The sequence below is a fragment of the Oreochromis niloticus genome, linkage group LG18, assembly GCF_001858045.2.
Source record: "Oreochromis niloticus isolate F11D_XX linkage group LG18, O_niloticus_UMD_NMBU, whole genome shotgun sequence".
NCBI classification, from domain to species: Eukaryota; Metazoa; Chordata; class Actinopteri; order Cichliformes; family Cichlidae; genus Oreochromis; species Oreochromis niloticus.
Genome location: NC_031982.2, coordinates 16537152 through 16562867, shown reverse-complemented (window position 1 = coordinate 16562867; position 25716 = coordinate 16537152). Strand labels below are relative to the sequence as shown.

General features: G+C 41.1%; 1 protein-coding gene across 3 annotated transcripts in view; it reads right to left on the bottom strand.

Moving 5' to 3' along the window:
• Nucleotides 1-416: 416 nt before the first annotated feature.
• arhgap21b (Rho GTPase activating protein 21b) overlaps nt 417-25716 on the bottom strand; it is a 37451-nt gene continuing 12151 nt past the window's right edge. The window contains exons 5-24 of one of the 3 annotated variants that reach the window (XM_013270222.3): nt 21565-21657; nt 20982-21060; nt 20847-20901; nt 14897-16469; nt 12300-12440; nt 12041-12143; nt 11856-11901; nt 11427-11552; nt 11028-11327; nt 9510-9565; nt 9284-9372; nt 8997-9139; nt 8610-8768; nt 8407-8485; nt 8220-8293; nt 8036-8125; nt 7734-7901; nt 7367-7472; nt 3648-3679; nt 417-3537 (exon numbers count right to left, since the gene is read on the bottom strand). In XM_013270222.3, coding sequence (XP_013125676.1) covers nt 1978-3537; nt 3648-3679; nt 7367-7472; nt 7734-7901; nt 8036-8125; nt 8220-8293; nt 8407-8485; nt 8610-8768; nt 8997-9139; nt 9284-9372; nt 9510-9565; nt 11028-11327; nt 11427-11552; nt 11856-11901; nt 12041-12143; nt 12300-12440; nt 14897-16469; nt 20847-20901; nt 20982-21060; nt 21565-21657 — 5072 coding nt within the window. In that variant the 3' untranslated portion in view covers nt 417-1977. Of the gene's footprint in view, nt 3538-3647; nt 3680-7366; nt 7473-7733; nt 7902-8035; nt 8126-8219; nt 8294-8406; nt 8486-8609; nt 8769-8996; nt 9140-9283; nt 9373-9509; nt 9566-11027; nt 11328-11426; nt 11553-11855; nt 11902-12040; nt 12144-12299; nt 12441-14896; nt 16470-17830; nt 19235-20846; nt 20902-20981; nt 21061-21564; nt 21661-25716 lie in introns of those variants that run through there. The other 2 variants (XM_005476327.4, XM_019348056.2) reach the window with 2 other exon arrangements.

Genomic DNA, 25716 nt, shown 5'->3' with positions numbered 1-25716 from the left:
TCGGGGATCCCAGGTCATTATTTTTGGAAGCTCTGTGCAGAGCAGAGCATGTGCCCTTTACTTCCATTACATTCCAGAGAAGACTAACATTTCTACAGCCAATATCCGCAAAACTGGGCAACTTGCACTAAAACGATGCAGACTGATAAACAGCAGCAGAAGGAAAACATGGTAAGTTTGTAGTGAGCGGCCCAATTGAAACGCATATTTCAGAGAAATGTTTTAATGCTACACATTTAAGATGAATTTAAACATTAATATTCAATTATACTTTAAAAAATGATTTGAGAGCTTAAATATATTCACAACTATTTAAGTTGCATTTACCCTATTTTAAAAGATTTCAGTGCTTTAGACCAATCTCGCTTCCATCATACAAAGTGGTGAAGAGGGGGGTAAGAAAGCGAAAATCGATATTTGCCATTGACAAAATTTTATTTCCAGTGTTTCAGGAGTCTGTGCACACCCCCTTACAATCAAGAGGAACACTGCACTGATACAAACAATCCAGCTCAATGAAGTGCCCTCCTCCTGCAGGGAACCTCTCATCACAGAGAAGTACCAAACTGCCCACAACACCCACACAGGCCTCGAGATAATCATCCTCATCATCGTCATTGTTGTCATTTCTCAATACTGTACTTAAACTTGCAATCTGATGGAAATGAAAAATAAAGCAGCTAAAACATGGCATTTATATGTACATTTAAGTTACTTATTTTACAATGAATATTTAAAATTCAAGTTCTGTTAAAATAAAAAAAAACAAAAAAACAAAACAAATGAAAAAACAGGATAAAGTACGTATAAAACATTAAGACCAGAGTGGAATGCCTAAGGAATGGAAGCTCGGCATTTTCTTAACCTGTAGAATGACTGAGAGTCAACAGTAAAAATGTCATTCACAGTAACATCTTCGTGTATCTCAACAAAGACAATATGGCACCCTTAACATTTCATTGTGAGGCACTTTCTTTAGTGAAGAAAACTTGATTTTTCTGGTTCGATTACCCATTTTCTTCTTTGCCCAACTCTCTCTTCGTTGCAGTCGCTGACAGACGTGTGAACTCCGAACACTAAAACATAGCTTGCATCAGAGGGATGCTGTTCACTGCTCTTTAAACCACACAGCAGGGATGAGTATGAACTATATTTTCCATTTGCATAAGACCAGTGTCTCTTTGTCACCTTTGTACCTTTGGAAAGGCCCCTTGACAGCAGACAGCTTGTAGGCAGTCATACACACGCGCGCGCACGCACACACACACACACGCACAGAGGCTGTACCAAAAACACAATTCAAGTACACAGAAAAATAGGGATATGTACACTTTAGAATGAAACACAAGCATCTAAAGCTTTTAGTCAGTATTACAGCAAGCATGTCTGTACATTCTTCATTTGGTTACCGACAGACTCACTGACTTTGAACATTGTAACTTTCTTTACGCAAAAATAGTTACTCTGCAATACTAAAAATCTGCACTTTTCCACTACTTCCTATTCATCCTAAGTCAGTTCATCCTTAAAGCCACTTAGCTAAACCTTTAAACAATCTTAACTTGAGTGTTCACACTTCCTTGAACGTACTTCAGACTCGTTGTTTCACGGGCAACAGGTCCTTTTGATTTTTAGCACACCTGGGACTTATACAAGGAGGGTTGAAATCCTCCTCTTGGGCCATCCCAAAGTCATTTTTAATATAAAAAAGAAAAAACAAACAAAAAACAAAATGGAAAAAAAGATAAAATTTTGTTCCATGCCTTAAACATGAGCAAGCTCAACAATCCTTGTGTGCAGTAATTCTCTTTTCACAAGCATACACGCAGCACTTAGACACACACTCCAGACATTTTTGTACAACATGCTCATTCACTAGACATTGGTCACACAACAGACACTACACTGACAGACTCCCATATACAGAGACACACCTGACAGACCGAAAACACACACAGCCACACGCACACACACCTCTCACAGGTACTGATAGAAGCGCGAATGGACCACCTGGGAACTGGTGAGTTTATGTGGGTGAGCGGTGGCCGAGAGGCTCAGATTTTTGCTCTGGGGGAAGTCCCCGTTTAGCGCCTCAGCAGGATGATGTGGGGGTTCAGAAGAGGACGAGGCTCCGGGGTTCTGCTGTTCAGAGAAGTCCAGGCTGACCTCGGGATTGCTGGATCGGTGGCGCTCGCGGGCGATCCAGTCCCCGATTGAGAAGTCCTGAGAGCTGCACTTAGGTTTCAGCCGGTCCACAGCTGAGAGCTCCGACCGCGAGCCGATGTGACCCTGCTGCGGCCAGTCTCCCAAAACTGACAGCTCGGCAAAGTCTCTCTGCCCGCCCATCGTGTGTCTGCGTCTGATGTTCTTCTTCTTACTGCGGCCCTCTGAGGACTGAATCCTCTGGCTGCCCACACCGAACATGTCATCCACAGACATTCGCATGCGTACCTTCAGTCGGTCTGTGATCTTCAACTTCCACGTGGGCTCTCCTTTGTCCAGCTCACTTCGGGACGCAGTGCTGAGGCTTGCGGTGGAACGACCCTTAACTGACCCCGAAGAGCGTGACGGTCCAGTGGAATCTTTATCGCTACGAGCGCCGTCCAGAGAAGACTCGCTGTTGGTTTTCTGTTGGGCAGCTTTCTTTCTCGAGAGTGTGTCGCACTCAATGAGTCTGTGTGAGGGGAGGGGTCGAAGGGCTTCCTGTGGTTCTTGCTGGTCAGCTTTACCCACAGTAAACACTGACAGGTCGCTCTCGCTGTCCGTCTCCATTGCCCTTCCTTCGCTGATGAGCTCGCTTCTCTCATCATCGGCATCTTCTCCGCCCCTGCTCTCAGACACAGACTGCACTTCGGGACTGAGGGTGCTGAGCTCAGCTCCAGTCAGGAAAGTCATGGAGGATGTGGTGGAGTAGTCTGAGGTAATGGAGCAAACCTCCGCTCCCAGCCCGCTGGGACACATCTCTGCTCCCAGGGCACCCACCGTCTTGCCACGCCTCATTCTGGGCACTGATGCTTGAGAGCTGGTGCTGTTCATCGTTCCGAGGTCAGACACCGTGTCATCATAGTTTGACGGCGGGTCCGTGAGAGAGGACTGGTGAACCATCGGCATGCGGTAGCTGAGGTCTGGGGAATGTGTAGGAGAGGGGTAGGGGGATCCAGTCTGAAGATTGGAGGAAATGCGTTTTGGAGGCAGGGAGGGAGAGGGCTGTGACATCGAGCTGTTAGAGAGATATTCTTTCCTATTGGTTTTGTCCAGCTGTTCCTCAGAACTGTTCTTTTCCTTCTCCTTCTCGCTGGTTTCATCTGTCTGCTGCTCCTCCTCCTCCTCCTCCTCTTCGGTCCGACTGTGCGGGGACCACAGAGGCTGCTGTTGGCTCTCCTTTGGTAGCTCCTTCTTTGTAAACACAGGGTCCAGGTCATCATCTGAACTGCTAGGCTGAACTTTTTCCTTGGGCTTCTTGCGTTTGCGGTTAACGAAGAAGGAGGAGCGAATCAATTCTTTGCTACACTGATCCTTCCCTGATCCCCACAAGCCCTGATGACACACATTAAAAATGGCATTAAAACATCATTAAAACTGGACTTCAGAGCATAAAACTAGCTCAGACACACGAATGAGAAAACAGAAACAAAGGAGCACATTACCTTTGATTTGGAGGTTTCACTACATGCTGAGTCTGCATTAAAAACAAGAGATTCATTAGTAAAAGTCTCACACCTTAAGGACAGTCTCAAAGCAGACAATATACAGAAAGAAGAGGCAGATTCAAAGTTTGGTCAGAGTGAAAGTGACAGATACAATGGATTTAATGAGAGCAGTTACATGAAAGCAGATGACACAATTTGGTCAGAGAGAGAGAGGTGTAGCTATGCTAAGCGGTATATGAAAAAGTGGAGACGGCAGCAGAAGAGGCCTGAGATGAATAATGAGTGGCGAGGAAGTGAGAACCTGGCGGTAAACCAAGACACAGAAAAGCAGCTCATGCTCGAGTATCGATGGATCGACGGCACATCACGGACAAACACGCCAGTCACAGTGCATCACATGTAGCCACCAACCAGCTGTGGGCATTCTTTCCCAACTCAAAGACGTCACAGAGGAGAGGGAGTGATGAGTTTGCTCTGACTGAGAGACTTAAGGGGCCTGAGCTGAACAGATCAGTGAGTGTGTGTTGTGGTCGACACAACTTGCCGCAGGCAAACTTTAGTCTAACTTGCTCTTACTCCCAGCTGCATGAAATCCTACATTGCCCTCAACAAGTAGCCTGTCACTATAAAAGACATAAAAAGCAAAAAACAAAAGGTTTGCAAAACTTTCTCTGACTCAAATCATGCATACTTCAAGATAAGCAGGCTTTTTACAGAAACTATGCGGCCACAGGAACTAAACGCAGGAACAAAAGAAACCAAAACAAAACAAAACTTCCAATGAATCCTGTGTGAGTTAACGCTATATCGAAAATTTGAGATGTTGAATCTTGGTTCAATAATACGTTTTTTACAAACAGGAGGCACTGTGAAGTGTCTTTGAGTGCAAGACTTAAATTTGTCAACTACTTATTTTAAAAAAAACAAAAACGATTTGCTCAGAATTTAATGACGATATATTTCTGATGTTGAGAGGTTTTTTAAATCAGGTTTACCTATTTATAGATTTTATTTCACATTAAACTGTTCATCGCTGTGTATTCTTTAAACTGCAGAATAAATAAAGTTGAACTGAAATACATTTTGTCACTGGCCTGAAACTCACTGTTTTCTAAGATTCCTACAGGCATGTAAAAACGTTTTGACTCTCTGCAGTCCAGTGAAAAACCAAGTACACCCTTACTGCTTCAAATGGACTAAAAATGAAGAGAAGCAGCTAGGTGGTGCTAACCGATTGCACTTTTTAAAATATCAATATGTGGTGAGCATCTGTATAAAAGTAGAAGTTTGGTAATTTGTTACTCTGGAACATTCAGGTTAATACATCTAAATTACAGACAGTCTTCTTAGGAGCAGACTTCCCAACAAACTCATCCCAAGGCCAGACCGTGCAATGCTCTGAGAAACTGCAAAAAACCCAGGAGCTACATCTAAGACTTTACAGGTCTCAGAAAGTTTTAACGTATCTGAGAATAAAAAAAATAGAAAAAGACTAAATGGGTATGGCTTTTAAGGTAGGAGCGCTGCATATGAACAAACCACAAGATTTCTGAAACAATGTTATTTAGACAGACAGGCCAAAAGTGGAGATGTTTGGACACAATGCATTTGGTGAAAACCAAAAGGCAGCATATCAGCGCAAACACTGTAAACCAACTGTCATGCACAGGGGTGGAGGGATGATGATCTCGGCTTGTTTTACAGACTGTGCACCTTGCAGTCATTGAGCAGACAATGAACTCCTCTGAATATCAAAGTATTCTAAACTCAAATGTGAGGCCTTCTGTCTTGATAGCTAAAGATGAGCTAAAACTACTGGACAATGATCCAGCAGCAAATCAGGTCCTTAAGAGAGCTGTACATAAATAAACACACAGAAACTGAATAAAGCTATGCTGCACAAAGGAGTGAGCCAAAATTCCTCCACGGTTATGTCAGAGACTGATGAAGTCTGAGAAAATTTTTTTTTTACTCCAAGTTATTGCTGTTATAGGTGGTTCTAAAAGCTACTGAATTATGGGCTGTACTTAGTTTTTCATATGACTACATAGAGTCCAATACAAACCATTATCATATAACTAAATAATCGATTACTACGACTCCTAAAAGTTCCCATGTTGTAACGGGACTACCACTACGCTGTTTTAAGTCAGGTTAAAATTTTGGTGTGTATTTGTGTGTGTGTGTGTCTGTGTGTGTGCCAGTGTGCAGAACATGGCTGGTAGAAAGACTGTGAGAGAGACATGCGGCTGTGACATTATGTACAGGATATGAGAAAATGTTGGTCTATAGTTGACGATGTGGCGTTTTAAGATACTGAAGATTTTGAAAGAATGACATCACAGACAACAAATAAAATTTTTTTTTAAAAAAGACACTAGCGACACCTGAAACCTAAAAGGTCACAGCCTACATTCCTACATCTTCCTATCAGGAACTCCATCCAGTGCTAGCTGAAAGCCTGAGTGCCTCTGCTTCAGTAAGTCACTAACTACTACTCCACCTGGGAGGTGGCTGTGTGTGTTTTTTGTTTGTGTGTAAACGCATGTGTGCTGGGGAACATCCAGCTCAGTCCCAACACCACGACCCCCACCCTCAGACATCATGACAGATTATGCCACATGACCGGGAGAGAACCTGAGGTTGACCGTACCATGCTACTTGTCCTTGCGATCAGCTTAAGAAACAACAAGAGACAGCAGAAGGGCTTTCAGAGAGAGAACAGCAGCATCGCTCTGTATCCCCTCATTTTAGGGTATTGGTTTAAATATGAGACGTGCACACCACAGGAAAAATGACAAACATCGACTTCTCTTTCTTTCTTTTTTATCTTTTTTCCTCCTTTCGCCCAAATTTAAAAGAGCTGCGGGTTTCTGCAGACTAGGCAGCTACACTGGGCACAACACTCGTCCTTCTTCCTACAGTCCCAGCTGTCCATCACTGACAAAACAGAGTCCATCAGTGACATCATCGAGTGATAGACGCCGCCCACTTGGCCTGTGTCAAGATTGGGTAATGTGTGAGTGCTGGACAGGGATAAGGGAGAAAAACAACACACTACACACAGAAGGGCACAGGTCAGAAGGGTTAAAACTTCCATTGTTTCGTTTTGTTTGTTAGATTTTCTTTGGGAAAGAACATGCCGGGATTATGTGAGAGACGAGGAGGAGGGGAAGAAAAGAACTGAAAGAAAAGGAGTCGTCGTCTCAACACAGGTAAAGCACAGGGAGAAAAAAATGACTTGAGCAAGAAAAGAAAAAGAAAAAAAGAAGAGTAAAGCAAAGAAACGAACAAAAACAAAACTTGAGGACAGTTTAATTTTGGGCAAATAAACATCAACATCCAAACAAAACAGACTTTTATCCAAAAAAATAAACTAAATGATTGCAAGACATTTTTCAACAATTTTCCAGTGGCTAAACCGCAATCCACTGAATCCACTGAAAAGTTACTGAAAAAAACAAAACTTGCTTTAACAGAAACAAATAAAACTTGGCTGTTTAGTATTCGCTTAAAGCATATGAACTGAAAAACAAGGGATGGTGCTTGTACTTTTAGCATTTGCAATTGACACTCTACCAACATTTAATCTTAAATAGGTCTTTACCACACAACTCTTTTAATCTACTATAATCTTAATGAAACATATTACTGCTGCTATGGCAGAAATTTGCTGTGCTGATGCTGGAGTGTGAAAAACACTGCTGCTAAGTTACCTGAGACTTCGCCAGGAGAGGGTGCAGTCCGCCCAATGTTGGAGAGCAGGTGGTCGATATTGGGCACTGGCTGAGACTGCACTGTACTTTCCTGCTCTGCTGTGGTCTGGAGCAACATATGGAGGGAAAAGAGTAAGGAGTAACTTAACACAATGCAAAAAAATAGGGTTTCTATTTTCTATTGTAAAATAAAATATGGGTTTATGACATGTGCAAATTGTTCAATTCTGTTGTTACATTTTACAGGTAATTCATAAACAGTGTAGCTGCATGTCTTCAAAATCAACAACTAAACTGATCCACAGAACTGACAGACCTTTCATTTAATTTCCATCGAATAAAATAAAGAAAAAGAAATGCTACATACAACAGGGTCCTCGTCACCATCATCAGCGAAGAACCAGTCAAACTGCTGAATAAGGTTCTCGACTATCTTGCACTGGTCTGGCATGTGGTTAACCATGTTAGTCATGTTGTCCTCAGAGGTTCTGACCAGGGTAGGGCCAAACACGATAGCTAGATTACGAGGCTCCATCTAAACAGATACAAGGTAAAAGACAGTCACATTTAATGACATAATCCTCAGAGACACTGGATTAGCACAGGATTGAACGCACTGCATGGTGTTAACTAATGGCATTAACACAGAGATCCTGTTAATGCTCATACCTTGTTCTTTTCACAGTTGTCAGAAACTCTTTTGAGGTGAGCACAAAGGAATTTCAGAGTTTCATAGTGATGAATCGGCAACTCACAGATCTGGAGGAAATGACCAAACAGTGTCCAGGATGAGTAGAATGCTTCATGGTAATAACTGTTCAAATAGGTTCCTCATATTTGATCTTTCACTCACCAGCCTCTTGAGCTCCTTTAATCTCTCCACTGAGTCTTCTATTCTGCTGGCTTCTATAAAATCTGCATACTTTTCTGTGAACAGATCCAGAAAACCTCAACTTACAATTGCAAGAGGAAGAACCACACAGGAAAAACGACGTTATCCCAGAGGTTTTGCAATTTATTCTTTATGACTTTAGTCTTACCATTTGTAAACAAAGGTTCTGGAAGTTTTCTGAAAAAGGACTTCAATAAACTACTGATGACGTTAAGGTCCCGCCATTTCTGCAGAGTAGATCAAGGCAGCTTCAGGTTAATGCAGTTCTTGCAGTACAAATCAATCACAGTGCAAAGATGTTGTCAGGGAAGTGATGCGCTGTACTGTGCAGCCTGACTGTCAGTCACTCACGTCTTCCTGGATGTCGATGTCATTCATGCCTTTGCTGTTGAGCTCCTCCTGCATGTTGGAGATGGCAGCGTTGTTCCCAGGGACCCTGTAGATTCCTGTGTACTCCAGACCTCGCTCCTCCACAACCTTGCAGCACACCTCCACGATGAGAGGAACATTCTGCACAAATTACATAAGAAGGGCACAAAAGAAAAAAAAAAAAAATCAACATCGTGAACCATATCGATCAATCACACCACACACTGTTAGCTCCAGTGAATGAGTGATTCAAAGTGGATATAAAGATGGATTTTATTTGTCTGGAAGAAACATTTCATCTTCATCTGAATGATAATGAGCCCATCTTTAAAAAAACAAAACAAACCTGTGGAAACACAGCAGACCCACCTCGTTACTTTGTGCAGATGGACAATCATCAAGTCGGACACCAAACGTGATGCCAGCTGGAGTCTTTTTCTCAAACGGCTTCCTTATGATCCCTGGAATGGCAATTTTCCAAGTACCTCTGTCCCGTGGTGGACTGGACTCATCTGACAGGTCAAACGTATACAAATTGACGTTACATGCACTAACTACACTTAATGACACACCTTAACATTAAGAACTGGCAGCTTTACCCTTCATTGCCCTCTGCTCCTCCCCAGTTTTGGGCAAATGGGGGCTATGGTTCTTACCATCTGTTTTGCCTCCAAGGAAAGGCGTTTTGATGCTCAGTGAATGTCGGGCAGGCTTGGGTGAAGGTTCAGACCTGCTGCTGGGTGCACTGTTCAACAGCAAAATATTCAAAAAAAGTAAATAAATACACAGTCTAATTAAGTATTACCATTAGATGGCCATACACTTAAAACTGGTAGTCCAGTATTTTGGATCCCCCTCAAGGGTCACTGTAGTCCCTCATACCTCATGTTGTATTCTTTGATCCTTCGGCTGATCAGGTCCCGACTCACAGCTGCGTTCTGTAGCGAGAACAGACACAAACAGAAGACTTAATTAATAAAAATATATTGTTTCTTAATACAATACAATTTATTTATCGAGGTTTTGTAATATTTTTGTACAAAAAAAAAAAATAATATATATATATATATATATATATATATATATATATATATATATATATATATATATATATATGTGTATGTGTGTATGTGTGTGTGTGTGTGTGTGTGTGTGTGTGTGTGTGTGTGTGTGTGTATAACACCATAACCATCAGCCTGACACACCAAACATAACAGCAGACTATTTGCCAAACACAGACACATGATCTGTAACACTAATAACAATGTTACACTGCATAACGTCATGCTCGGTAATGCTCGCTAACCAGGCAGCATGCTATGTGGGATGGGCTCTGTATACCAAGGATGGGGAGAGAAAAAAAAACAAAAAACAAAACAACTATGACGCTTCAAAACAATCCGTTACTAACCAAGTCCATTTCCTCCAAATGCAGGGACGGGGAACTAGGTGTAACACACCACTCAAGCCTTACAAATTTCTGCCGCCACGTTTGAAAGAACAAATCCAAATGGAGTTTGTTTCAAAGCCACACATCACAGCTCTGCTCTGGAAACATGAACACTGATGAGCCACATGCTCACTTTGTAAACAGTACTACAAAAAGTGGCTTTACATGCAATTTAAAACTGGAACATGCAGCCTGTTGAGGACCAACTCCTTACGACAAATACATCATTTCTGGTGATAAAGCTTACACGTAGATTATTTGTTGTTATGATTGTGTGGTTCATTCTTTTTAACGTAAACAATGCAAACAAAAACAATGTTTTTAAATTTCATGCAGAGTCCCTTCAACACAGGAAACATCATATGATTGTGGCATCATGTATTTATTTATTGGACAGATCAGAAAGGAACCTTACTGACTTCCTCTCAGTCTGAAATGGAAATTTCCCCTCACCCCCTAACCAAGTGCCATCCGTTTTTTTTTTTTTTGTTCTGCCCAGGTAGAACAGGTTTCAAGTGACACCTTATTTTTGCTTTTGTTAACCATTTTATAAATAAAGGCTGTTATCAGCTCCATCTCACTGACATGTTCATTGTATTTTATTCAAAGACAAACTCTGGGTCTCTTTGTTGTTAACCTGATGGGTGTGCCGGTTGTTATTTTAAAAACTACAGCGTGCTGTAGTTTAAACTTGCACATGCTAGTGTGCTAAAAATATAATGAGTACTACTGTATTATGTTCTGACTTGATAACAATTTTTTAATTAGAGGACAGAAAAGCATGAGGCCAACCAGGAGTTGGTGCACTTCAGGAAGTTTTGGGGGAAATATAATCAAATCACTTAAGCTGGCAGACAGGCTGTGAGAGATCAACTCATCATGTGGTCATAACCATCACTTGGCTCTGCAGTTAAGCACACAACATTTGGTCTTACTACACACACACGAACCTCTTCATCTGGGTTACTGTTTTTCTGAATGTCTTTGATCCAAGACAGCATGTCATCTCTCCCTTCTGCCTGAAACAAGTACTCGCAGTCTGAGGTGGTTAGTCGCAGCACATTCTTGCGTCTTGTATCGCTATAGGAGATGTCAATCAGACAGGCCTCGATGCTAATTCGCAGTGGTTCCTCCTCGGATTGCCCTGAAGAGCGAGACAGTGCATCTTTTCTGTCTTTGTACAGGGTCAGGGTGTGACCTTGTAAAACAGCATACATTTGCTTCCATGATCTCATTCCCCCACCAACACGCTATAAGAAAAGAAAGGAGATAGAGAGAGAAATGCTTACAAATCATAACGTTAGTGATATTTACAGCTGTTAGATGAAGACATGAGTGTAAAGAAATACCTTATTTTTATCTGTACTGAACTGCCTAAAGTTAAGCAACCCTTCTCTGGAAGAATCAGAGAAGATCACTGAAGAGGAGTCCCTTCGAGAGCCAGAATCCCCAGATGATTTATGCCCATCCAGAGCCTGCAAGTGTGAATATATGACATTTTTTTTCCTGGGATTATTAGCTGAAAGAAGACGGTAACATGAACTGTGGGAAGAGTGTGAGGGTAAAATGACATGCAGCCAAGATCTCAGTGGATTTAGAGTGGGGATGTCAGTTTCCAGGACAATGTATGAAAAAATACATTGTAATTTTTTTCAAAAATACTGGTTAAAATAACCAACTACACCACTCAAAAGTGGGTTAAAAAAAAGCACACAAAAAATGCTATTCAATACCATTACACAGTAAAAAATGATGCAACTGATCCTAAATTTCCTCACCTTTCTCAGCCCCCTGAAGCTGGGCAAATGCTTACTGGAAGATCTCCTAAAGAAGTGGCACAAAAGAGACAAAATAAACACAATAAAGAAAAACAAAAAACAAAACAAACAAAAAAAAGACTGTTCCTTAGCCCAATGTATATATGGAAAATTAAGAGCAGTGATTTTGTTTAAGATGCACTCACGCCCTGCTTTCCTCCTGATAGATATCCAGACCCTCATCATAGGACTTGGACCGCTCAGTTTTGCTTGTTGAGTCAGACTCCAGCAAAGCACTTCGCAGGGACTCTACACAGTAACGGTGAAGTAAGTATGCAACTTATTTAGACTCCAAATCACTGTTAGTAAGAGCCACATTAGGCCCTCAGATACATGGCCAAGACATTATTTACATAATTTTATTGGGGGGGGGTTAGTGGGATTTTGATTACTTGTGGTTTTTACCTTGGTCATGTGACAGCTGGCGTCGAATGGGAGGACATGGTGAGCCTTGACCAGAGGGAGCTGTGGATGGCGCAACAGATATAACAGCAGAGGGTGGAATAGGAGCTGCTTCCCGGTCAACGCTGGGGCTGACTGGCTCATCTATGAACACAAAGCATTTAGTGTGAACACACAGATGCAAATAAACTTCATATATATTCTACAATATGGTGTGTTTCCAACTTCAGTATGTGTCTGTAAGAATGTAGGACTGCTGCGCTATGACTCACTGATCTGTATTTCAATAACTATGATCTGTGGGGTTTAGAAAGTGGGGAGAAAAAAAGGGGGAAAAGAATCACTCTTTTTGTGAATCCAATAGCTAACGTGCAGCAACACATCGTCATCTGATGCCTTTTCCTTTTTAGAAGCAAGAAAGAGAAGGAAGTTTTTAATTCTCAAGTACCACCCACTCTTGGCACTTCAAGTCTGAAACTGCTCAGAGTACAAAGCTGCTCTCGACAGCCATGGGGCTTTTGGAGCTAAATTTAAAAGCAACTGTTCTAGTTAAAGCCTGAGCCCAACTTTGAAACGGGGCAACGGAAAAAGGATGTCACCATCCTCTTAAAAAGATTTCTTCAGCTACTTTGCTAAAGTTGCTTCCATCACTAAATTTAAAGTCTTCCATCCTTTTAAAACATCTGATAAGCTCAATATAGGAGGATGTAACCCCTCTAATAAACAGCACTCTGCATACAACAGCTCATATTCCTGACAGACAAAAAGAGGGTGGTTCGAGCTAATCCCAAGCAATTTTCCCAGAAACCCAATATAATCTGCAGGACCTCCATGATGGAAATTTATTGTTTCCATGATAAATTCTGTCTATTTAAAAAGTCATCTTTTTAAATAGATGGAACAAATCTGATAGTTATTCAATAAAATTCACATTTTTAGCAGACTGATACAAGAGGTAACAAAACAGAATAGAAAGTACCAGCTACTACTGTCTAAAGTCAAAATAAGAAATCCCCCTGGACCCAATGCTCATCTCTATCATGTCCTTGAGTAGCAAATTATCAAACAGGCAGGCATTCACTGATAAACTGTAGCTTCTTCAATCAGAAAACTTTTCCTGGAGAGGGTACCTAACCCAATTTTGTAACATACACAAGTCACAATGAAAGCACCAAAATATGTTTACACAGAAGTGGAACATTAAAATCTTCATGAATAAAGTTGTCAGTAATAAAACATCTAAAATTAAGAGATGTGAAAAGGCCCGTACAGGCTTATCTCAGACATTTGCAAATACGGGTGCTGTTATAAGATCATACAGATCAATTAAAACCTTTCACCCTGTTACCTAGCTACTCCATATGGTCTTCCAGAAAACATTTTGTTTCCTTTGAAGAAATTTAAAAAAAAATGCATATTGTCCATTAGGTAGATCCACAAACAAGGTCCTGACTTTTCAGTCTGAAAACAAATCCCTCATAAGACTGTCTTTGTTTTTAGGGTTTGACCATTTCTCTGAAGAACAAAACTCAACAAGCACAAACAACAGTAAAGCCCAAAACAAATGATGCAAAATCTAACTGCAAATAACAGCTTATCCCCTCTCACCGATCCCCTTTCTACCATTTTCTGTGATTTTTAGAGAGGCACATGAAGAGGCAGACAGATGGACAGACAGACCATAATACATAATACATACATAAAGAGAGACAGATGGAGGACACACAAAAAGACCCAGAATGCAGAAAAGAAACAAAGAGAAAAAAAAAATTGTAATACCCGTCCCTCAAAAATTTGGGACGGTTCCTCTTAAAAATCAAAAGGTCATCTATCTGCATTTCATCAGTATTGTCTCTAGAAATGTAATAATAGCAATATCCACATTATTCCACAACACTAAACAGTGAGTGTTCCCCTTATTTATGATTATTATATTAATGCAAACAATTACATTTTGACCATTTTAATTCTCACCAGACTTAAATGCCCTTTTTAAAATGGCAGACACAAATAGGCAAAAGCAAACCACTGCTAGAAACTCTTACAGGATATGGGTTACACTTGACATGTTCATAGTAAGACAGTTACTTTAGAGATAACAACAACTTAATAATCACAAAATCAATTTTGTGACTATTTAAGTGTAATGTATCTGTTTTGAAGGGAGAACATCCAAGAAAACAATGTATCAGAGAAATTCAATATAATATAAAAGGCTTAAACCATCCTTCACTCTGCCATGGTTAAATCAAACATCCCACAAACACGCACTAAAAGCCACAAAAGCTGATTAATATCATCTTCCCAGGGAGATTAGTTTATCTGTAAACACAGCCTGCATCTCCCCACTGCTATATTTACACACACCGAATCAGATTAACAGTGAAACCTTAGGTGTCAGTTAGCCTGCAAGCATCGGAGTCAGTTTTCCATCCATCCACCACTCGTGAACTGATTTTTATTAGTGCCTATAGTGCTAATGCTATTCAACCATCTACAGTATTGGTACTACCGGTCTGAACAATGTTACTACGGCCTGCGGTTGTTGCCATGACAACGAGCAGCAGCACAGCAGCAAGGCTTACTACGGATTCTCTTACCGATGAATGGAATGGAGTCCAGAGACTCGTCCAGGTTGCTGGAGCAGGAGGTGTTACACCGTTCCCCAAGGCGGCGCATTTGGATCTCTCGACGTGCATCGTTAGGAAGCCAGCACGCCACCACATCGGCTGTGGAGTCACCTCCATCGTCATTGACGGCCAGGATGTAGGAGGGTTGCCGGAGGGGGCTGGGGTTCTTTCCAGACGGAGGCTTCTCCCTTAGAACCACGATACTCTCAGAGGGGCTTTGCCCATTTACTTGACTCTGAGAATCAAAGTGAGGTGGTTTGAGGATGCTAGGCCTCTGGGGCATCTCTTTGGGAGCAGAGCATGAAGAAGATCTGGGTCCTACCAATGCTGCATCTCTGCCTACCTCAACAGGTTGCATGGTTTCAGCCCGCACCCTGCTTTGAAGTTGCTGGAGAGCTTGGCCTGCAGGGCTAACTTTGCCTGAAACTCTTTGGTCAGCGAAAGAATGTTCAACACTTGAACTCTTTGCAAAATGTAAGGGTCTGTCAGAGAGCATGGGCGAAGAGCGAGTTTGAAGAGAATCGGGTCCTTTAGAATACAGAGAAGGGACTGGGGGCCCCCTCATACCGCCACTGTATCCCACAGAAGGCCTGTAGACCATGGCCTGCCTGGGAATGGCTTGCCTACTGAGCCTCGTACCTTGGTCTGCCCTTCCATATCCCCCTCTCCTGTCACTGGGCCGGACCAGCTCTGCAGGGTCCACATAGTCTGTGGATCGGGCCCGGGATTTGTGAACTAGGCCATCTTGGGAGACGCTTCGAGGGGGCCAGTTCCTTGCATTACTAATCCTCTCTGCACTGCTCATGCGATCCTGTGAGGCACTGCGAGGGGCGACTTGAAGGTGGGGTGGAGGTCCTTGGTATGACCGGTCATGGGAAGTACTCCTTCGCCGTATGACCTTAGGACCCCAGTCTCCCCGCAGAACGTGATGAGTAGGGCCAAAGCTGGCCTGACCAGCAGCTCGTAAACTGTCCAGCCTCTCCTGGATAGTCCGACTACCATGAGAATGGATCCCTTTGTTGTCAATGTACTCCCTGTATGTCTGGTAAGTGCGCCAATCAATGCTCTGGTGGTTTCCTGGGTAGTTTGACACCTGAGCTCCATATGGGACCATTCCAGGACCACCGGGATAGACATCTGCCTTTCGAGGTTGAGGATACTGGGCCAGTGACCCAGGCCTCCCCCTAACAAAGGCAGGTTCCATAAATTCCATCCTGTGTGCTGGAACCATGCGCCCCATATGGGCTGTATTATGAGGAACTACCACTGTCCTTACACTGTCATTGCGCATGCACACTGCTGTTTGGCTCTTAGGATACGATGCCAGAGGTGGTGTTGGGGGCACAGTAATCTCCTTACGGTACCCATGGTCTGGAGGTGCTGTTGGTGCTCGGCAGACCTGCCCCGCTGAGTCTGTCGGCTGGGCCATGCCCGTAGGCTTACAGTCTACTCTGGGGTAGCATACTGGAGGTGGATTAGGAATGTGACAGGCATTTCCGCTGTAGCTACTGTGGCCACGGAGGTAGGCATCCTGGGAGTAGGCCTAGAAACACAGCAACAGAGAAATGTTTATAACAGATGAGAACATGTAGCAATTGCAAAGTGTGCATAATACACGCCAGTTTGATACTAGCTACTTACAGAGAAGTCAAGCGTGATATTACAAATGTTACTGGATGTATGTGTGTGGGCAGTGCATGTTGCAGTGTGAGTGAACGCGGAGGCGTTTCAGGCAGTTCAGCTGTGTCAATGCTCCTCATCTGCTCCTTATTTAGAATTCTCATGGTAATAACGTAGGCTAGTACAGTATATAAACCAAAGAAGAAAATAATTTTTAACTAAAAGAAACTTAATGTTTCCAACACTTTTTTTTTTTTTTTTTTTTATAAATGGTACAGTGTGGTTTACTGGTGCTTCTACAACATTACAGCCTGTGTTCTCCAAGCTTGTGGTTACACAACAGCTGTCATTTTTAGTACGAGGAAAAATGTCTCGCCCATCCAAGAAACAAACACTTACCACAAACGCTAACACCAAAAGATAAATGGCAAATGGAGCACAAGCCTACTGAACTTATTTAGCCCCAACAGTGACACTTTCTGTAACACCAGTATATATTAATAAGCTAACCGACTGGTTTATGGGAACAAAATCGATAACATAAAACTGTCATAAATGGACATAAATGTGGAAAGATAACCAATGTTTCCATTTGCCCACCTCAGACTGACAGCCTACAGCCTCAGACTGACAACCGGTTCCTATCGCTCACAGAGAAACTGCTATATTTATCCCCCCTGGTTATTATCCAATGTTCGGAAAACCATGCTCCATATAGACGCTAATAAAGTCATTTCTAATAAATACAAACCTAAACATAAAACTTCTTCTTGCACATTAAACTATGTGATGTTTATCTGGTATACTCAGCATACTGTACATACAGCAAGCATGAGACCTGTAAAGGTATGAGGACTTTGATCCCAACAGCCTGGTGTCAAATTACAGCCTTTCATAAAGCTGTGTGTTTCACAGAAATCACTCACCGACTCAGTTCTTCCCTTTACAGTTCAGAGGTCAATGGCCTTTATCAAACTAATGACATCTGACATGGAGAATGAAGAAGGGGCGAGGCCTCGCTGAGATGCCAGCTGGATGCCTACTCAAGTGCTCAATCTAACAGGTACTGCAGACACAGTACATCGCCCATTTCTACAGTCTACACATTTCAATCATGAGCACGGAGCTGAGTATTAAACACTCATGCGAGCCAACTGAAAAGCAATCATGTTAAACCTGAAGTCAACATCCAGCAGTAACAATGACACGCATGACATATGCAAAATGATACAGCAAGCACAACACGTCAACATCAAGAGGCTACCCAGTGTGCTGTTTCCTTACCAGATTAGTAGTCTCCAGAGAAATAGGCTGCCATCACAGCGTGAGAAAACGAGAGCGTTAAGAAATCATGGGAGAGCGGGTGGAAGAGAAAAAGATGCCAGCAGAAGAAAATGCAAACGTTGGGAGAAACAAAACAGATTCATCGGGGAGAAAACATGAATCAGCCATAGCTGGGCTTGACATGCTAAAAATATACTAGAGCTGCAGTGGCAGTAGAGAGGGATGAAGAAGCAAAGATGAAGCAGGGGGTTGCCACGTTACGACCTGCCTGTGCCAGTCTGTCCTGGGTGAGGTGACAAGAGCAGAAGCTTGCCTCTCATGCTGCTCTCAAGTCTTCACGGTTTTATCCATATTCAGCCAGAATATTACGCTAACTGAACAAGGTGCCTCCAGTCTATGTCTCCCTCTCCTTCCCTTTGGTACTGCTCACATGACAGAAGCAGCAGCTGCTGATTATACATTCAGCTGTGATGGTACAGCTCCCCTCCCACTCCATCCTCCTCTCTCCCTCTCCCTTAGCATCAACCTGTTCAAAACACAGGGCAGTCAGCTGATTTTATCTTCTGGTTTCAGCTCATCATTCATCCTGTTCCTTTTATTTCCCCCTCCTCTGTATTTTCTCTGCTTTCACGGTGTGCCGTCCGCTTCCCTTTTCTGCTCCTACAATGTTCAATCCATCTCTTTGCTAAGCAACTGCTGCCTGTCTCCAAGCACTGAGTGTGCTGCTTCTTAAAGTGTAACGTCTTGCTGCCAGCACCTCCGATAATCCTCTTGTTCATATGGACAGCTCCTACTCGTGCCTACATCAATATATTTTTGCGCGCGCACGTGCATGTGTGTGTGTGTGTGTGCGCATGTTTGCCATTTGCTACACAACACTGCAACCATAGATTTAACAACACACGTGTTTGAGGTTGAACTGTGTGAATGATTACAGATGGGAAAAATGGAGGCAGGAGGGAAGGAGAACCTATCAGGGAGAAGGGGTGGAGTGACAGACAATTGGTTACTAGAAAAGAACTGTGGGAGTAGTCAAGGGAATGTGACCAATAATTTATTTCTCTCTGATATTTACAATGTTAATTCTAGTTGACTCATTAAAATGCTATACATACAATGTAACGTTTTACATAACTTGCCTGTTTTGGGAGAAATGTGAAGCTTGCAGAGAGATGACCATTTGCTAAACAGGATTTTGATAATGCAAAGGTGGATACCAAAATAAATGATTCATTGAATTAACCATCAAGTTTATTATGAGAATTTAATCTAGCCATAAATTATCCCTAAGGAGCTTTTCCAGGTAACACAAAGAGCCCAGCTCGTTTATTATCTAACTAATGAACAAAATGTCAGATAACAACAACCTCTAGGGAGAGTATTCTTTAGCTATTTGACAAAGCACTTACAGTAATTTGCTATAGATATGAAACAGATGAGTACACTTTCACTTTTGTCTGACTGTGCAAAATGCACAGTAGCTTCAAAGAGCTGCCTGCAGCATGCATGAAAGATTAATGATGAGATCTCAAGTGCTCATAGGTATGAGGACTTATCTCTGCACGTTAAATTGTTTTGGGGACATGCAATACTCACAAAGAACAAAGAAAAAGGCAAAATATGAACCTTAAATATTGAGCTAAATATTGATTAGCACACAGGGTTCACCCGTTTTTGGGTGAAAAGCTGGAACTACCACCATTTTTGTAATACCTAGATGATTACTAATCAATTTTTCCTCCAATCAAAAACCATAAAAAGAGAAGACCAAAACAAAAAAAAAGAAGAAAAAGTTGGATTGAATGCTAATTAATGTTAATCATTCTCACAAACTAAAATAACGGCAATAACATTACCAAATCATACAGCAACTGATTCCAAAATATAAACTTCAAAATATTGTATTTGTTTACATTTTAATTGGGACTCTCCTGTGTTTAAACTTTCAGGAAAAACCTTCTCATTTTCCTGTCTCCTAATAAAGTGTTGCCACAACTAAAGGTGGTTTTTAACTCACAAGCAGCTCGGAGGGAGCACATTAGCTTAGTCTCCGCTTCATAGACACTGGTAACAGGATAAGGACTGATTAACTACAGCTGATATAATTCAAATGTCATGTCGGCCCTTTTAACCAGCAAAAATGCATTGCCTGTGCTACCTATAAATGCAAACTATTCTAATACCGCCTAAATACTTTCTATAGCGATTTCAAAATAAATAAATAAAACAAGATCTGATGCATGCGTTTTTTGGGGTTTTTAAAAAATTATTATTACTACTATTATTTTAGGAACTGGATCCAAAATGGAACAAAACTATCAGTAACCTAATTTTAATGGTTTCATATTTCTTTCCTTAATATTTGAACTCAGATCCCATTTAGCTTCCAGCTAAAATCAGTCCTTTTTAACATTGCATTTTTTGAGAAGTAACAGTATTGCACAACATGCACAGGTTACTGTCGTGGATTTGAAGCATCACCGCCACTTCTTGTAAACCACTTACTCCACTTTCAGTTGTATTACAAACAGTAACTTCATTATCTAACTTCTACCTAGAAGTAAACAGCTGAGCTGCAGAGAACATTTGATGTCTTTCATTCCTTGGTTTATTTTTAATGTGCATGGTACTTTGTATAAACCCAGATGTATAGATGAAATAAACTCAAAATATATGAGCTATTTAGATTGGCCTGTGTGTCAACAAGTCCATAAATGCATTTTTTAATAAAGCTTCCTTTACTGCTCCTTTTGAGCCATTTCAGCAGTTCTGTAAGCAGCACTTCTGGAGGACAGAAAGGGTGCTCTGGCCTGATTAGGAGGCCTAGATAGAAAACTCTGATGGGATAAGCTAGCTTGCCTACATCTCATAACTGCTGTCCCGACATGAACACCTTAAACTAGAGCAGCCCTGTCACAGAATAGAAGTTGTTACAAGGCTAGAGAAAAGAGAGCACTCTTTCAAAAAAAACTTTTTAAAGCTAATTTTCAAAACAGGATTGCAAAGCAAAACTTACCAGTTGCAGTACATCCTCATCTTTTGGCATCACACAAAGTTCAAGGAAGTCACCACTGCAGGGGAGCAAAAGAAGTTTTTAACAGGGCAAGTAAATCAACAAGCACGGAGCACAGAAATTCATACTGAACCTTACCTGTCTTGGATCAAAGATATAACCTCGCAATAAGCTTTCCCAATGATGCTTGCTCCATTCACCTTCACTATTCGATCACCTGATAGAAAACAAAAGAAAAAGAAAAGGCTTGAGTGACCTCAGTGACAGAATCCTAGGAAAACTTCAAGCTGTTTGTGTGAGGGAAACATGTGCTCATGACAGAAAGTAAAGACTTGAGCACATGACTATGACTTCTTAGTAAGAAAAAAAAAATAACATAGTAACATAATGAAAGTTTTCAATAAGTGTGGTTGAAGGGTCCCGTATTGACTAAAATCCTTAAAATCATTAGGGTACCCGGCAGAAAGCAGCAGGCCTGGCTTATGTTTTGGATAACAGCGAGAGGAATGTCAAGACAACTTAAAACTGCTCTCCTTGCATTTTTGCCCCTATGCTTTCAGTAGTACAATATCATAGAGGAAGTTGCAGACTCTGTGTTACTGTAATATGCCTCTTCTGTTGTAATGCTGTGACTTCCAAGAAATGACACCCCCACGAACAACCTCTTTTTGGTAGTTTTTGGTAAATAATGATGACTGGCTGACATTTGATAGATCATTACCTGTGCAAAGTCCAGCGCCATGAGCAGGGCCACCTTCCCTGACCTGCTTCACAAAAATAGTGTCCATTGGTTCCAGTCTATTTCGCTGCCTTCCTGCTGATAGTAGAGAAGAGAGTACACTTACTTATAAACCATATGCAATACAAACACATGAAAACATATCAAATGTATTACAGGGTAGTTCTGAAAATTTACTCTTAATGAGGTTTGCAACTTCGTAACAGAGAAAAGCCTGACAAAGAAAAGATCTATAAAACCTTCAGAGAAGAAACTCCTAAATGTTTAGTACAAATGACAACAATTTCTTACCCAAGTACAAGCAGACCTATGATGTAGATTCATTTTTTTTAACCTTTGCCCTTTTTTCACAACTAAATCTACAAATTTGGAAAAACAAAAAAACAGAAACAGAAAAAACCTCAAGCTGACCCCAAGACGTAAAATTGCTTTATAAATTGTCACATATGAGAAAAAGAGAGAGGTTTGTCACAAGCTTTGGAAGGACGCAAACCAACATTATGCCTGGATAGTAGGCTGTGGTCTGTCTAATTCTTTCTCAGTTTTAAATAGACATGGTCATTAACTGATTGAGAGAGGGAGAAAAAAAAAATCAAACGGGGAAGGGGGGCTTTGTGATTTTAGGGACAGTGATAAAAGAGAAAGAAACCCATTTGGTCATGCAGCTCCTGTCTCCTAGCAGCTGCAAAGGCATAGAGAGGAGGGGAGAAAAAAAAAGAAAAAAAAGAGGGGGTGGGGGTGATACTAAAACTAAGACGAGGTAGAGTGACAGTGTGTTCAGCTGCCTCAACTCCCACTCTTTCCTTATAAACTGAGAAAAAGCTCTGGGCACAGCCAAAGAGTGGCCCAATCGTTAACATTCTGCTAGTGAGTCATCCCAAACTAGAGCAGACAGAAAAGCCAGCATGAGAACAGGCGTGATAGTATTAAAATACTCCACATTTGTTGTTGTTTAGAAATTCAGACATGATCTTATAAGACACCTAATGATCATGCCACTGACAGTCCGATAAAGCGAATTATTTTTACACCAGGCCAACCTCAAAATTAATTTATTTTTTTCTCCCCCTCCCTTCCACACACCCGTAATTACTCATGCAGAATCACATCCTGAGGACATTATGTAATATAGTACAAGAGTCCCATACTGCTACACCAAAAAGAGATGCTCCATCTGGTGGTATTCTGAGAAGTTGCAAGTCCTAATTTCTTCAATGAAGCCATCTAGAAATGCCACTATGAAAATCTAGATGCATGTTGGGAGTTGCACTGAATAAGAGACAGACTAAAACACATGGTAGTACTAATGTGACCAAGGTATTACAGCTCACACATAAGCTTAGCACCTCACTAATCCTGCGGGGGCCAAACCATTTCCTGTACATAACCAGTATTTTGAGAAATACGTGTTTGTTTGCTTTATCCAAACATGGATGAGCAGATAAAGATTAAATTCATTTCTCAATGTTCGGCACAGATACACAAAAACAAATGCACACTCCAAAAAAGTTTGAGTGTTCCTTTAAAACCTTTCCAAGAAAATGGAAAAAAATGAACAGGTTTGGATTGCTCCAAGAAAACTCAAGAGAAGTTTGTGCCTACAGCTGACTCATATTTATCTATGCAGATTTCACCGTTATGTTAATGAAGACGATTAAAATATAGTGCAAAATAATTTCTAGGCAAAAACTGAATAATCCCACCATAAATTAGCTTGATGGTTAAAAACAAATATTAATGCCTGTGCCCCATAAGCAGTTTTAAAAAAAGACGGAGCTTTGAATGAGGTAAAAGGCAGCAATTATCAGATCACTGGTGCACCCAAACTTGACCCGAGTCATGACAGAGCATCTTTGTCTTGGGAAGAAGCAGACTCTTGTACAATTTGTGAATGGATGGTGATGTGGCACTGTGCACACCATAACCACAGCACATCCATAACTCTGATTTTTTTTTTTTGGCTTGTTGGTTGTAAGTAAATTCACATTTCTGCCTTCAGAATAACAACCAGCCTTCATCTGAATGATCAGTTACGTCAACAGCAAATTAGGGTGGATGCAGTGTTTTTAAGACTCACTAAGGTCTAATTACCAAATAACCTGAAACTCGATTTTGAGGCACAAAACTATATTTATTAAACTGTTTAGAGACGTTGGGGATCGTCCTAAAGGCCATTTTCTTTTTCGGATATTTCACATATTCCAATTCTCTTGTTTGTTTTTTAAGTCCTTGTATGAGTTTCTATTAACTTGAACATTTAACCTGGATGTGGTGAAGGCTAGCAGCAATAGGACAGCCACCCTTAAACATAAGTCTGTTGCTGTAATTTGCCGTTTTCATCCATATCCATTAAGGTCAAGTTACTTAAATGACTTAAAAACTTTTGAGAAAACTCTAAGATTCGTTTTACATTAGTGTTTCCATCACCTTGCTCATGTGAAGGTCAGCTATGTGATGAAGTTCTTTCTGTAAGTAATTCTACTTCATCCAATTCTTCCCACATTAATTTGCTTCCTACTGATGCCCCGACAGATTTGTTTGCAAAAATACACAAAACTGATGGGACCATTTGCACAATAATAAAACTGAGTTGCACTGCAAATAAACCTATAGAATACTGCATTGCTGTATTTTTATCCTGAATAGAGAAGTACAAGTCAAAAACTGATTCATAAAAAACAAAAACAAAACAAAGATCGGAGGTACAACAGTGCAGCTTTATCCTCCTCCTTTTGGGGAGGCAGCATGTTTGCTTGCTTGCTGACTCAGACTGGACTGAAAAGCCCTCAGGTTGGCTTTTTTCTTTGTTCAGTTCCGGCTTGCTGCCTGTGAGCCCCTGTGTGGAGCATTATAAAACTACTGGGATTCTTTAATATTCTCCGGCTTACCTGATCCAAAGCAGCAAAGCCCTGGGCAGAGCGCTGGGCTTCTAAAGTGTTTCACTTTTTGGGGTGAAACAGAAATGATATACTTTAATGGCACCTTGCTTTCCTGTAATGTTACTTGAGGTTTTACATCTGAACAATATCTGCTGTATAAAGTATCAGAAGTGTTCATAATTTTATTAGAATAAACACCTAAGAAATGAGCTTGGAAAGACATCTCTGATTTAAATAGTAAAGTGTTACAGCTTGAAATTTCTATTTGGCCTAACTTGTTGAAGGGAAAAAATACCCAAAGAGGTGATTTTCCTTTTTAAAAAGACCAACACTCTCAAAGATGGCCACTAAAGCCATTCTTGTACAGAAATATTAGATTTTGTTTATATTAACCACTACACACTAACACTTCACAACTTTAGATCATGATTTTCCGAGGACTTTATGGGGCTTCCCATTGTGTAAGAAAACAAAACGATTACTTGTACATTTAATAAATAACTTCAACATGCGCAAGCAAATTTACATGGCTACTTTCCAGCACATGTTTTGCTCTGCTGTGATTATAAATGTCTCATAGATTTACTGACATCCACAAAAATAAGTTGAGCAGATGGACCAACGTTCCTATTCAAAATCATGGGAGCAAAATTTAAATGAAATCCATTCTAGCCCAACAGGTACAGTACATGTTCGGTGTCCATTGAAGAACAAGACAACACAACATTGTTTGAAAGATCTGAAAATACTTCCTCGCAGTTTCAGTAATTGAGTCTAGACATTTTCAGTCTCACTTGACAAAAAACTCAAGGACACAGTGCATTTCCTCAACACTGGCCTAAATCCAAAAAAATACTTAGAAAAAAATAAACATTACAAGCACTCTTCTAATTTCTCTTCTCCTCTACTTTCTGTTTCACTATATCACACTTTAAACAAAGCATGTGAGGTATTGGTAACTTCAGGCTACTCCGGTTACTCCGGTCACATACTGAAAAGGTAAAAACCAGTAATGGATTGACATACGTCTGCCATAGACAGGGTGTGAATAGTTTTAATGAAGAAACCAAACCATAAAACTCACTGTCAAACACATCTTGTTGAAAACTGAGACCATCTCTTTCAAAGGGCATGAAAAAGGCTGAAAAGTAGCCAGAACAAAATGTGTCGTGAGGAGGACAGAAACAGGTGGTACAAAACAAACCTTTCACAGGAGCTACATTGTACCCACTGCACTTTATGTACACATAAAAAA